At 46.3% G+C, this 14,911-nt stretch overlaps 1 protein-coding gene across 7 annotated transcripts in view; it reads right to left on the bottom strand.

Annotated features, from left to right (window-relative positions):
- The window catches only part of SFMBT2 (Scm like with four mbt domains 2), a 244,773-nt gene that overhangs the window by 35,338 nt on the left and 194,524 nt on the right, over window positions 1-14,911 (bottom strand). For all 7 annotated transcript variants that reach the window (XM_001499964.6, XM_005606941.4, XM_005606938.4 and 4 more), the window contains one exon: window positions 13,021-13,160. In XM_001499964.6, coding sequence (XP_001500014.1) covers window positions 13,021-13,160 — 140 coding nt within the window. The remainder of the gene's footprint in view (window positions 1-13,020; window positions 13,161-14,911) is intronic.

The following is a 14,911-nucleotide window of genomic DNA, read 5'->3' as shown; positions in this document are numbered from 1 at the left end:
CTGACGTGTTCCCGGATGTAACTGGCACGTTTGGACCCTGATTTCAATCAGAAAAACAGCAAAGCTTTCTCCTACCATAACCGAGAGGTCCATCTCAAAATATCGTATACTGTGCAGTCAGCACGGCAACTGTACTTGCCTTTGCCTGGGGAGCATTTTGCTATACGCTTCGAGGGCCCCGTAACTCCCCATCAAGCGAACATGGTTTTGCCAAGGCTTTAAAGGGCCATGACAAGGCAGGACGAGCAGTTTTGGTGTGCTTATGGAATCTGTCTTAGAACAATCATCTGATTTTATTGTTTACTGTCAGCACAATTTACTCAAACCGAGTTTAAAAATAAATCCAATTAGAGCTGGCTGAAATACTGCACAAAGTGTTTATCAACAGACAGTAAACTGTCAACGGATTCTTTTCATTGTGCTTCACCAAGGAAACCCCGGAGCGCCATGTGATTTGCTGCCTATCGAAAACGCATTTTGCGGCTGTGAAAAGAAAATGCCTCGCAGAGTTCAAATCAGTCTGGGAAGAGGCGGCAATTAAATTGTAAAAAAAGCATCTGATATTGAATAATTTTCCCAATGCCACAGTATTCGTCTCCACATTCAACAAGCTTTCTGTAAAACTGTGGAGTGGTGAGCTGAATAATCTTTGCGTATGTGACATTTTAGTGCATTATAGTTCCCTCCATAAAGACAACTTAGCTGAAGGCTGTTATGACCATGCCGAGTTAGAATGAATCACTGTACACCTTGCAAAACATCAGAATTCACGTCATTACCGTCGTGATCAGAAAGGGCAGCATGGACTCCGCCCGCAATGAACTAAGAGGATGTTAGGTATGAAGTCAAGGACACTGTTCCCCATAAACTGGTGTTAGGTGGTTTGAGTAATTCAAGGCAGAAATTCATGCTAGAGCTACGCCTCAGTGGATTTCGTGGGGATCATGAAATATTTGTTGAGAATATCCTTCTACACAGAAGTCCCACAGTGTGTTAGAGCAGAAAGGCAAAAAAGCTTTACAGATGGACAGATCTGAGATCAAATCCCAGTTGCATCCCTTAGAAGGCACGAGTCCTTACACAAGATGCTGGATTGACTTTCTTCACCTCTATAAGGGGGCACTGCCATTTATCTGGTTCATAATGAACGGGATCAGAACACGTCACCCCAAAATATACCACTCTGGCACAGGGTTATATCGAGCTGAGGGCAGTTGAGAAACAGTAGACACAGAAGGAACGATCTCTTCCTTCCTCCCTTCTGCCAAGAAGCAGGGCGTGAATTCCCTTTTCGTAGGTGTCCCGCCCTTTCTCTTGTACCAGAACAACCCTTGTCACCAGAGATGCAAAGATGGCATGGAGATGAGTCTACATAAACAAAGCCTACTAAAGTCATCCTTGCCTTCCATTAGTTTCCCCCCTATATTTCCCTTCCCACAATTTACCACCTCTAGAAGCCTAAACTCCTTTTCCTTGGTCTTGTCACTCCTCCACAATTTACGGTCTTTTCATGAAACGATATGTAAAGATCTCAAGCCTAAGGGGCTTCTGTGGGTTTCCACTTCTTTTCTGTGAAGCCTGTGTGAGTGTAAAATTAACCTTTTCTCCTGTGCATCTGTCTTTTGTCAGCTTAATTTGCACACCCCAGCTAACGAACCTAAGAGTGCAGGGAAAGATTTTCCTCCTCTACAATAAGGATGTTATGAGAAATAAAGGAGGTAACATCTTGATATACAGAAATATTTAAAGGTAGCCCTCTTCTCAGTGTCAGTGTGGTCCTCATCAACCCATAAAATAACCTCTCTCCTGTGCCTCCCACTTCTCTAGCCCCACTGGCCCAAATGTATGTTTCAGTTGTGCATCTTCACAAAATAACTCTCCTTAGCAGCTCCCTGACTTTCTTGTTACTGCTTCCTTTTCAGAATCAAACTTCTCATATAAATAGTTTATACTTTCAAATTCTTCATCTTCAACTTGATTCTCAACCCACCCCAATCTAGTTTCCTCTCCAACCACTATGCAGAAATGCTTTGAGAAAGGGTACCAGTGACCTATTGATCACGCCCAATTCACACTTCCCTCTAACTGGGCCTCCAGGCATCTGACAGCACATGCCCACCCAGCCCTGCTACGCCTCTCGGCTTTCCTACCTCTGCTCTAATCAGGCACAAGAGTTGGTCAGGGAGAGAGGAAGCAGAAGTGGGAGGGGTAATTAGAGGCAGGAAGAGATGAAACGGAGAAGAGAGAATAGGAGCTGTTAGCAGGGAAAGGGGCAGTCAACAAACGCTAGTGTCCTCCCCACTCCTTCCCTTCGTGTACATGTCAGCACACAAAAGATCACGTAAATCGATGGGAGTTCTTTTCTGTCCGCTTCATGAAATCATGTGATTCCATGATCTGCTCTCATATTCACTAGCATGAAAACTTCTCTCCAAACACCAAAAGGGATGGAGGCAATGCCCAACGTCAACGATACGTGATGATGAAAGTTATAACAATGTTGAAAGTGCACGGAACCCCTACATAGGAAACCAAATTTCTTTGAGTGTCAGAATTAGGAAATACTTCAGAATGCAAATACGGCTCCCACAGCTGGAGCCCGGCTGTTTTAATGGAAAGCAGACAGACTGTTGACTTTCAAAGGTCTGCCATCTGCGGATTTCTAGTGACCATGGGGACGGGTCTCATGGGGGTAGACGTCCAGAGTCAGAAGGGCCCACAGGGCAACAGGAAGGAGCATGTTCTCTCTCTTGAGGGGCCAGGAAAAGGGTCTGGATGAAAAGGAGCCCTCGCTCCCTCACACGTTCTCTCTGTTTCCACAGACCTCTCTGCTGTGCAGTCCATTCAAGAGCCATGGTTCTCATAATCTGCTTTTTACAGAAATCAGGACCATCGAAGGCCCTCGGGCACCTAAAAGATGTCTTCTTTTCCAACTCAGAATCAGATGGAATGGGGCTAATTTTACGAATAGTTTTTTTTTTTAAGTAAAAGGATCAAGAATTTTTCTTGCTTAATCAGCAATTTCTCTATCAATAGGGTTTCTCTGGTGAATGGGATCTTACGTGGAAAACTGCAAGGGGAATAAAATAAGAAAGGATTCAGACTTCAACCCCTGGCGTGGTCAGCACAGCTGGAGGCCCAGCGAGTTGCAGAGCAGAGAAGCAGAGTTGTTTTTTTTTTTTCAAACCAGATTTAAATGGAGAATGTTAATTAAAACATGTCTCCTTTGCCAAAGGAGTTTGGGTTTCAGAAGAATGGCGGCAACGGTGCACCTTTTTCCAGAGTTCTACCCCGCTGACTGACCCTCCATCCTGCACCAACAGGGTTGACAGCATTTCCTCTTAAACGCTCACATAAGCGAGTGCCATCAAAAGCTGGAAGTAGAGGAGGATGTGCTTGTAAGAGAAAAGAGGAAGTCTGTTCTTCTCTTTAGTGCAAACGCAACCTTCTACGGAACCCAGAGAAAAACCCGGAATGAGCTTTGAAAAGAAAAGAAAGCGAGTGATTTTTTTCAAGTTATTTACCCCTTAAAAGTAGGTGTTTGCATTCCGTCTCCACTACCTCTAATACACTCCCCAAATATCAATCTAATGATAACCACTGTGTTCATCTCTCCTTTCGTTATTAGTTACAAAAACTGTAATAACAGTAATACTCGGACATAGTTCACCAAGAGCTCTATTGCTTTGGCCCAAACGGGCCTCAACCTTTATTTAGATTCTCGGCATGAGGCTGACGTCCCCTGGGCAGCCCACTGCCCCTGGAGAGGAGGCGCTCCCACCCAGGTCCGCAGCAAGGTTAGGGAGCCCCAGTGCTTCCCAGGGAGGCAGGCCCCCCCACCCCCCGCACCATGAACTCCCCATTTTATTTTTCAATTTGATTGAAAGACTGTTCCTCAAAGGAAGCTAGACTTTTCGGGAATTTTCCACCTCCCCCTGGAAGACCACCAGGATAGACCAACATCGTGCCCTGTGCCTTCATTCACCAGAACCAACACTTCTAGAACATTCCTTCTACCCAGAATCCAATTCCCAGAGAGCTCTGTATTTTCCCCTATTCTGACCCAATCTCAAGCCCCCTACCCGGCTCCCCAGATCCATCCAGTATGCCCCATGGACTCATGGTCCCTCATCAGCAAAACACTGGACACAATGCACCTCTTTGCAGAATATTCTTTTTTACCTGGGGTTTTCTCTTCTGCTACGGACTGAATTGTGTCCCCCCAAATTCATATGTTGAAACTCTAACCCCCAACATGATGGTGTCCGGAGGTGGGGCCTTTGGAGGGTAGATAAGTCTAGAAGAGGTCATGAGGGTGGGGCCCCCATGATGGGATTAGCAGCCTCCTAAGAAGAGAACAGACAGCTTGTTCTCTCTCTCTGTCTCCCCCCCACCCCTCCCCGCCATGTGAGGACACAGCAAGAAGGCAGTTGTCTGTAAAGAAAGAAGAAAGTCCTCTCCAGAAACTGACCGTGCTGGCACCCTGATCTCAGACTTCCGGCCTCTGCAACTGTGAGAAATAAGTGTTTGCTGGGTCAGCCCCCCAGGCTGTGGTCTCTTGTTACAGCAGCTCGACAGTCCTTCCCTCTTCACCACCACACTGCTCTTTCTCTCAACCAGATCATCCTCCTTAGCAGAGAAACTGCTGGTAACATTTCCCATCTTAAAAGAAGAAAGCATCAACTTCCCCCCATCCTTTCTCATCTTCCGTCACCACCTTACTTCTCTCTGCTGTTTTACAGTAGAATCCTTAGGAACTGTCGACAATCACCGCCTCCTCTTTCTCTCCTTCAACCCTCTCTGGAACCCAATCCGAGGGGCTTCCGGGCCCACAACTCCCCCCCAAACTGGTCTCATCAAGACCACCTGTTGATGTCCGCATCACCAAAGAACGGGCGGTCCTCAGTTCTGTTCTTATTCTATCCCGTGGGCAGCGCAAGGCAGCGTCCACCACGCCCTCCTCTGTGGACACTCTATCCTTGCCTCCAAGACTCCAATCTCTCCCAGTTCTTCTGAGTCGCTGCTCACTTTTGCTGGATCCTTCCGTGTCCCCTCCTTCAAATGATGGTGAACTCAGGGCTCAGTCCTCAGACTGTCCTTCTCTGTCTGCCTTCACCCCACAGCGCATCTGGCTTTGAACATTATCCATACACTAGCAAACCAACGGTTACCAAATTTCTATGCCCATCCTAGACCTTTCCCAGAACTGCAGACTCATCTATCCACCTCCACGTGGATGTTTAATGGGCAAACAATCTGTCCAAACAGACAGATCTCATCTGTGCTCTGGGCTTCCCCTTCTCAGTAACTTCCCTCTTCTGAAGGCTGAGGCCAGACTTTGGAGGCCTCCGCGAGTTCTGTTACTCTCACGGTCCATACCCAACTCACCAGGAAACTCTCTGTACCCCAAATCTATTGCTTTACTTGTTTCCGGTCCTCTCCCATTAGTGCATAAGCACCAAGAAATCAGGGACTCCTTTTATTGCTACTGTATTCATAACAGTTAGAACTACACCTGGCAATACTTGGTGTTCAATAGATATTTTTTGGAATTTGCTCAGTGAATTTCAATATGGGTTACTGAAATTAGCCAAAACTATTCTGCACATCCAAAAATTAATGACTAATTCACTCCCAGAATATATTCGATACCAGATAATCTATGAGAATGGAGGCCCAGGAGAGAGCGCTAGCTACTGATTTTCTTTGTGACAAAATCCTATCCTATATGATCTTGATGAGAAACTTCAACAAAGGGATCTTATCTTCTTTACAGATAAATAATAAAGACTTAACAACAAAAAATTTTGTGCTTTTCCTTTGCCAGCCTTCCCAGACACTGTCTAGCATCCTTATAATTCCTGCATCACGGATTGTGTGTGTCATAGTTTACACCCACCCGTGAGCTTGGGACATCATTCTTAATGGGTTAATGTTCAGCAGAAGCTTAAAACAGCAGCAACAAAAGCTCCACAGAATATCATCCAGAGGCAAGTCTCCATTTTTGATTTGTTGACTGACAAATGGATGTCACCCAGGCAAGATTTTGCCTCTGTCCAATATTACCTGAAAAGCGAAGGTCCTTAATAGAAGACCATATTTCCCGCTGCCTCAACATCCCATTCTCTCGATTATCCTGATAAACCCACGGCTGCTTTGAATAATAAAAGCGGTCTTCGTTTGCAGTATATCATCACTTAAACAGTGACGGCTGCTTCAGATTTCTGACTTCCTAGGTTCCTACATGAAGGCTTTCTAGTTTTAAGTAAAAGTTGTTGTGACAGGCAGCCAAGAAGAAATGCTCAGAGATGTACGATGAAGGAGAAATTCCAACAAGTCATCAGAGAACCCCCACAGGTGGGAAATAAACACTGTCGTCAAAACCAAGCGATGGCGGGAATGACCATGTGGCCAGGGAAGCCCAATTCCAACCTGCCAGGTCCCACTGAAACTTCCGAGACAGGCCAGGCAGGAGCCGTGTCACTTTCCCTCTTTGGGACACTGACGTCACTATCTGCAGTCGAGCATCTCTGCCTGAGGGCAGAGGAGGGGAAGCCAGAGTGGTCCATGTATTCTGAGGCTCAGAGAGCAAATAGGGCTCCAGCCTTGTGGAACCAGAGGATCTCTCTGGAACCTCCTGCTCAAACCTATTTCACATGTCAGTGGAGCAGAGTGGAGGCAGCACGGGTCCAGAACCCCAAGTAACAGCATGTCTGCACAACTCGCTTTCTGCTTCAGATTCAATATTCAGTGTTTCAACCCTGTGCTGTGATGTCCGAAATCATACTTCACTTGACTGGTTTATACTGGTCACTCTTCACGGAAGAATCTCAAAGTCAGAGATAATTACCAGATGCCAGTGTTAGCCTGACTTCTTCTATTCCTCTTTGCCATGGAAAACAGGGTTCTGACATTGGGTCCTGAGCCATAGAGATCACACGAAGCCCCGGGAAAGTGAGACTGGGGATGAGACCAAGGGGAACGCAGAAAGAGGCACCTCGGTAAGAGTCACCTTTTTCTATCCTTTTACTGTCAAAGCAACAAATGGCACCGGGTCCAGATCTAAAAGCCACCACATCTACTACTCCCATTGACCCCAAAGGACACAAAACTGGGGTGTTATTCTAACACAACCAGGCACAGATTTCTGCTGGTGTATTTGTATGCGCCTGTCAGAATGAGGTAGGCCTAGAAGGGAGAGGAGAAGACGAGGCCCCCTCCTCTGTCTGCAGGGGGACTGTCAATCCATTGAGGGGGGGCAACATCCTGCTCACCATGACCCTGGCATCGTCAGCGCAGTACCCATTTTTGAGTCACTTTTTGCAAGGTTAAAGTAATCACAACCTGTTCTCTTAAATGCCAAGGAAGGCCCACCTGGTCACGTCTGAACCTTTGCATCCCTTCATCAGGCTGTGACGAGGAGGATCAAGTGACTCCCTGATCCTCTTAAGGATCAATAGACAGATACATTGATTGATTCATTGATAGAGAGATAGAGAGATGGATAGACAGATATAGATGGATGATAAGTGGATGAAACACAGATAGATAATAGACGGATGGATAGATGAACAGATACACAACAGAAAGACAGACGGATCGGTGGATGCATACACGATACAAAGATGGATGGATGGATAGACAGATGATAGAAAGATGGATGGATGGATAGATACACGATACAAAGATGGATGGATGGATAGACAGATGATAGAAAGATGGATGGATGGATAGATACATGACAGAAAGATGGATGGATGGATAGACAGATGATAGAAAGATGGATGGATGGATAGATACATGATAGAAAGATGGATGGATGGATAGACAGATGATAGAAAGATGGATGGATGGATAGATACATGATAGAAAGATGGATGGATGGATAGACAGATGATAGAAAGATGGATGGATGGATAGATACACGATACAAAGATGGATGGATGGATAGACAGATGATAGAAAGATGGATGGATGGATAGACAGATGATAGAAAGATGGATGGATGGATAGATACATGACAGAAAGATGGATGGATGGATAGACAGATGATAGAAAGATGGATGGATGGATAGATACACGATACAAAGATGGATGGATGGATAGACAGATGATAGAAAGATGGATGGATGGATAGATACATGACAGAAAGATGGATGGATGGATAGACAGATGATAGAAAGATGGATGGATGGATAGATACATGATAGAAAGATGGATGGATGGACGGATGGATAGGTAGGTGGGTGGGTGAGGTGGGACAGTGTGGGGTGGGTGTGCACACACGTATGTATTTGTATTGTACCCATGAAAAACAACATTTCTGCCTCGGTAGAGCAGAAGCCCTCTGTGGTCTTACTTATTTTATCTTATCAGCCTACTCCATTACATTCAGACTGATCTCGATGTCAGGTTGAAGGCACAGGTCTCAAGTCAGTGTCTGTGGCGATCTCAACTAGGGGGGGTAGAAGGTACGGTGGAGGGAAAAAATAAGCCACAGAAGCTCACACTTCAGAAAGATTCTGAGTGTCCAGGATTCTTGCTGCTTCCTCCTAAGTCTTCTTTCGAGCACCAGAAAGAAGGAAAAAGGGGAATATAAAATCAGGTGCTTTATTTTTACCTTTTCATAGAAAGCGCACAACGTGTCGATTTTCCCTCTATAAATGTCCGTCTCTTAAACAACTGAACCCATGCTCCCCAAACACAGCACGGAAGACTCAGGTCATTTCTGCTGCCGAATCGACACAATTCTAGAGCAACAAGCAGCTTCACACGTCTCTAAGTAATGTGAAAAATATGAAAAAGGACTCCTGGAGTTTGGTTCCCCACTAGAAATGATATGTTTCTCTTTTTTGGCTAAAAACAGAGGTTACATACTAGGAAATAATTTAAGGCAAATAACGTTTATGAAAAACCACAGATGCTCCCCAAATCTCTGTTAAGCCACCCTGGGATTTCATCCTGGTATGTTGCCTTTATAGCCGTGGCCTTGAGAGTCTCTATGCAAACAGAGTCTCTGATTCTTCCTCAGTTGGTGTTTTCAGAGTCACGTCTGCCAGTAGGACCTGGTCATGTTCTCCTCCTTTCATCGGGTGTCTCTATCAGCAGCTGAACTTTCCATCGCAGGACACAGGATGGGAGTTAATACGGCCCATGCTCCACTCTCCTCTTTTCTCTTGTGCTCACGCTGGCTCACTCACTCACTCTCTTTCACACCCAGACATAAACACCCACCCTATTACACAGTATGGAGATTGCGTCTAAAGTGCTAAGCAGAAATTTCCTGAACACCTTTGTGAAAGACCAACAAGACTCTATCACCGGCTGCTAACAGTCTCAGAGGGCGGGAAGTCTGTGATACAAAACCTCTTCACTTTACCGGGGGCCCACATGGAGCTGCAGTCCATGTCTATCTTTGGGAGGCCCTGACATTCCCGGGGCAGGCGTGGGGGTAGAAGTATTTGGAATAGAAAAGGGCAGTCCCGGTTGACAATGATCATACTGAGCATGCAGGTGTGACTGACAATAAGCACCATCATTAACTGTCTTACTGAGGTCCCACCCTCCATGCGACTGTGCCCAGGGGTCCCACACCAAATGCCCCAGCCCCTGAAGGGCCGCGAACAGGCTCAACCGGCCCCCTCCTCTCAAGGCTTGCTCGTCTTAAATTCCCTTATGCAGGATGACTGAACTTGACCGGGCCAGTCACTGCTTCCGGCTCCAGCTCCTTAGAGGTCACATACCTCCCTTTGCTGCGCCCTGTCTGGAACTGAGGCTATCACAGCTCCTAGTCCCTCACGAGCCCATGCAAATCTAATACACAGAATGCACATGGCCCAGAAAGATAATAGAGACACGCATCAATCATCATTCTTGCCAGAACCTTCCCGCTCTCCAGCTCAAGACTCCTCTTTTCAGTCTGCATTTAACCTCTCCGAAGGCCGGCTGTGCATCCACACCCACAGACATTATCTATTTCTAGCAGACCCGACAACCAGAAAACAACTATCACTTTACATTTTCCAAAGATGTAAAACCCTTTAACTGCTAAACACCACTGATGGCCTGAAAATGCAAACTAGCTCTGTCTTGGCTCCAATTACCTCATTCTCTTTAAATAAAATGGAATTTGAAACCAACCAAAGAGAGGTTCTGGGGCTGAAGGAAGAGCATTAGCATAAACATTGCTTGGCAGAACTTACATTTTTTCTACCACTCACAGAACTGAAGTGTTTGCCTTCTTTTTTTTTTCTTTCCTGCCTCTTGCATTTGCTAAACATAAGCAAAAAACTAGTTTTGTCATCAGAAAACTGCTCTGGCCTGGCTTTTAAATTTGGCTGCTGACTCCTATCGGGGAACTGATCAGGGATAACTAGTTTTGACTTAAAAAACCATGCAGGAAAGGAAAACAGCCCAGCCCCAAAGAGAGGGCTGAGGACATCTTGTTTGTTAACAGAGCCAGCAGGTGACCAAAGACCTCATTTTAATACTGGAACACCTGGTGTGGACCAGTTTTGCAGGCAGCTTCAAAGAAACCCATCAATTCACGGCATTTTTGTCCACTTCTGTGGTCCTTTCTAATCACTCAAAGCAAAACAGGCAGAAATACGGGCAGACGACATTACCGTAGCAAAAAGGCACTCACAGGCCAAAAGCACTGGTGGACTGAAGAAAGTCAACACTCGGCCTGATCTCATACAGCGACAGAAATTCTCAGTGTAATCCTGGTTCAATTTCATCTTCGATGGAGTCTATTACTTGCAGGAATCTATTGTCTGTGCCAATGTGTACAGGTGGAGTTATCACCCTCCACTTAGCCACATCCCCACTGCCTTTCAGGTGTTCCTTCCCCACCAACCGTCTTTCTTTAGCTACAAATTTCTCATCGATGGAACCAACTTGCCACGTAGGCGGAGCCAGACCGGCGCTGTCTGATTTCAGGATGTAACGTCCTAGCGTAATGTCCAAGGGGAGCTATCTTACATGAGAGCAGGTCCAAACCGCTACTAAATAAGAACTGATGCAGAGTCCAGGAAGACGCCCAGGCCCGCAGGAGACCCTTGACACAGTTTTCTGCCCTTCCTGTGTCCAGCCTCTGTGGTCCTTCCAGTTAAGATGCTGTAAGTGTTCCTTTCCATTCTGCTTCCCTTCCTCCCAGGGCACCATGGATGCTCCAGGCCCCCGACACACTTCTCCCTCTACCAGACAGGCTGCCAGCTTCCCTTGCCCCCAGAGCCTGTGGGACTCCCATGTGATCTCAGAGCACTGTGCTCACCCTGTCCCAGGACCTAGGACGCCCACTCCTCAGCAATATTCTATTTGCTCATTCATCTTTCCCACTAGACTGGGAGCTCATTAACAGCAGGAACCACCTATTACACACTTTCTGTGTTAAACGCTCCCAAATAAATAACAACAATAGCCTGATCAATTTCTGATAGGGTTTCTTCTCAACTGGATCCCCGATATTTTCTCTCTAAAATAGATTGTTTTCTCAATATAGAAAAGTCTGCAAGTGAGAATACCTCTGATGGCCTGGAAAAGCCAGCGGGCTCGGCTTTGCTGCAGCGATCTCATCTCTAAGTAAAATGGAATTGGAAGCCTTACAGGGGTTCTCGTGTTGAGGGAGCTGCATCAGCACAGCGTCGCTGGGAGGGCTCCTGTTGTCCGGACCGGGAACTCGAGATTCCTCAGGATGTCGAAGGAGGCCATTCACAAGCAGGCCCCCAGCTTCTCGATCCCGCCTCACCCTGAAGCACCAGGCAAGCCAGATTTCTCTCTTTCTTTCTTTTCAAAATCTAACATATTCTTTCACACTTATGAATTATCCCCAGCCTAAGAACCTATCCAATCCTCCAGCCATACGTGACCACCTTCTCTTCCCAGACACCACCTTGAACTTCCACCTCTGCCTCCTTATCCACTCTGTGCATGGCAGGTCCTCTCAGTGTGCCTAAGCCAGATCAAGTGTCACTCCCTCCTCCTGTGCTCCCAGAGCACTTCTGTCTTGTCTCTATTGAGCAGTCACCCTACTGTACAACCAGGTTAGAATTATGTCATCCCCCCAACAGGAATGTGAAACGCAAACAGGCAGAAGGCAGGGGCCGTTTATTCTCTGACCCAGTACTTTATGCAGCGCCAGGCTCCCAGAAGCAGCCTAAAAACATTTGTTCAATGGATCAGTAGATTGCTGCGCCCAGGGAATTAAAGCACCTTCATCACGGTACGGTCACAGTAAAGAAGACAGATGTGTGTCCTTTCTCTTAAGAGAAAGCACTAATGTGTGTGAAAAAAGCAGAGACAGAGTGCCAAGAACGGTTCCAAAATTCCCATCCGTCTGCAAACACCGTCAGGGAAGAAGCCATAAAAATGCAACAGCGAGGACAAACCTCCATTAACGTAATGAGGCGTCACCTCTGCCTGCAGGTCGGCTCCCAAAGGCAGGGAGAGAAATGGGAAGCAGTACCACGGAAATGATGAGCGGCCTGGGCCTCGCCTGGGCGCCACCCGTGACACAGACTTCATGCACGTGCCTAGAGCCCGTCGAAGCACTGATCACACGTTGTCACCCCTGCTGTACGCGGTACTGCGGAGGGAGGGACAAAAGATGCCACCCCCGACCCGGTAGAGGAGTGTCCCCTCTCAGCAATACTCTGGACCAGCTCAGGAAGCCCTCCCAGGCTCGCCGACCTCTTCAGAGAAACCTCTCTCCAGTCCTAAACCCTCCCTCCACGCACAACTCTTCCTCCCTCTGTCTTCCCGAAGCTCTTTACTCAAATCTAATGCAATGCTTCCCTTACTCCGGGGAGGAATGTCTACGCCTCCCACTAGACGGTGAGTCTTTCATCCACAGCGACACCACTTCCATCTGTGGATGCCCAGCTCCCAGCCCGCGGGACGGAGAGAAGGCAGGGGCCTGGCGAACGTCCCCTGGATTGATTCATGTTTCCAGGATCTCCTTCAGGAACTGCGCCCACACCTGTGAAAAGAAGCCGTCCGAGACCCGGGAATGCACTTTACCTCTTTAAGAACCAGGACACACTTGCCGGGCCCCACGGACTGCGGCAGCTCTGCAATCCTCCCCTTGTTCAGGTAGGGGCCTGAGAAACACCTGTGGTTGATGAAGAGCTGAGGGCAGCAGTACTTCCCGTTGACGGGACCTGCGGGGAGAACATCACCGCTGAGGCCTCCAGAACCAATGGAACACCGGCTGCAGCCACGGAGCTGCCAAAACTACCCAGAAGCACATTGTGTCTTAATATCAGAAGGTTTGCAGCCACAGGAGCATCTTAGAAATTCGGATTATTTTTTCTACCATATAAATGAACTTTTCTGTTTGTGACGCAGGATTCCAGATGCACAAAAAGATGCAGAAACTAAGACAATGACATCTAAGGTATCACTATGCACCTTAAGAAAAAAAACCCACCAGTCACAGAGCTAAGTTTCCCTGTGTATCCTACCCCAGAAACTGCCCCCACCCTCCCTCTCAGAGGTAACCACCACCCTGTCTCCAGTATTTATCATTCCCATGCAAGTCTATAAACTTTACCACATGTATATCTATGTGTGTATTGGCAAGCAATATATTTTGGATATTTAAAAAATATTCCATAGATGGTTTTCTGCAACATTTTGTTTGTTGGTTCAACATAAAGTTTCTGAGATCCATTCAAGTCAGTAAATGTGTTCATTCATTCTTCACTCCTGTATACTATTCCATCGTATGAATATATCACAATTGTATTTTCCATTCTATTATTGATGGACATTTTGTTGTTTTTACCTTTTCAATAGTACCAACAGTGCTTTAAGGAACACAACCACAAAAATCCACTTCCGCTTATGGACAAGAGATTTTTCCAAATATATAACAAGGCACGGAATTGCTTGGCTGTGGGGTCTGCATACCTGTTTTCCTAGACATCACCAAACCATTCTCCACAGTGCCCACTCAAATTTATACTCGAATAAGCACTGCATAAGAGCCCCTGCTGTCCCACATCCAAGCCAGCACTAGGTTTTGTAGGGTTCTCCATTCTGCCAATCTGATGGGTGTGAAATGTCCCTCACTGTGGCTTAAACCTGCATTTCCCTCATTATCCTTTCAATTTAGAAAGTGAACAGGGCAAGTTGCTGGTCTGGTTGTGTCTCAAGCTGGTGTGTGGAAAAACTAGAATAACGAACGGTAAGATGCCACCCCAAAGCTTCGTGACATCTGGAGACACAGAAGGAGGCTTCTCTTACAGCTCATGGACACCCTCTCCCTCCACTGCTCCCAGCTAAGTTGCAGGAACAGTGGCTTTCCTGTATAACACTGTCATTAATGTGGGATGGTCCTCTAACAGCCCAGAAAGGCTTGCTCTCATAGGATGTCAACTAACAACCAACAGTTAGAGGGAGAGAGGTTATTTTTCTGGGGATAAGACAAAAGGAGTAAAATAACAATTACAGACTCTAAAAGCGCAGCAGACACGGTTCTTTTAAAACCACTCTGAAGTTTGAATTCTATACAACAGGCAAAAAAGTGAAGTCCCCAGCTGCATCTCCATGGAAATTTTTTGGTAGGATTACTCTGCCCATAAAAAATTAATTTTAGTAAGTCTACTCATAAAATTGCTCCCTTTACACCAAAGATAACTTTGATTAATAGAATTCTTCCATGGCATATAGGTTTAAACCCTGGAATTCAGAGCAGGTTTCACTGGGGCTAGAAAATAGCATTCTTGCACAACCAGAGGCACTCACAACTAGGGTATGCAACTAGGTACTGAGGGGCTTTGGGGAGAAGAAGAAGAAGAAAAAAAAAAGATTGGCAATAGACATTAGCTTAGGTGCCAATTTTTTTTTTTAAATAGAAAACAGAATTCTTAAGCAACCATATTACTTAATGTACAAACACGTCTATAAT

Source organism: Equus caballus, chromosome 29 (assembly GCF_041296265.1).
Source record: "Equus caballus isolate H_3958 breed thoroughbred chromosome 29, TB-T2T, whole genome shotgun sequence".
NCBI classification, from domain to species: Eukaryota; Metazoa; Chordata; class Mammalia; order Perissodactyla; family Equidae; genus Equus; species Equus caballus.
Note: the sequence above shows the minus strand (reverse complement) of the source record. Positions and strands in the feature narration are given on the sequence as shown.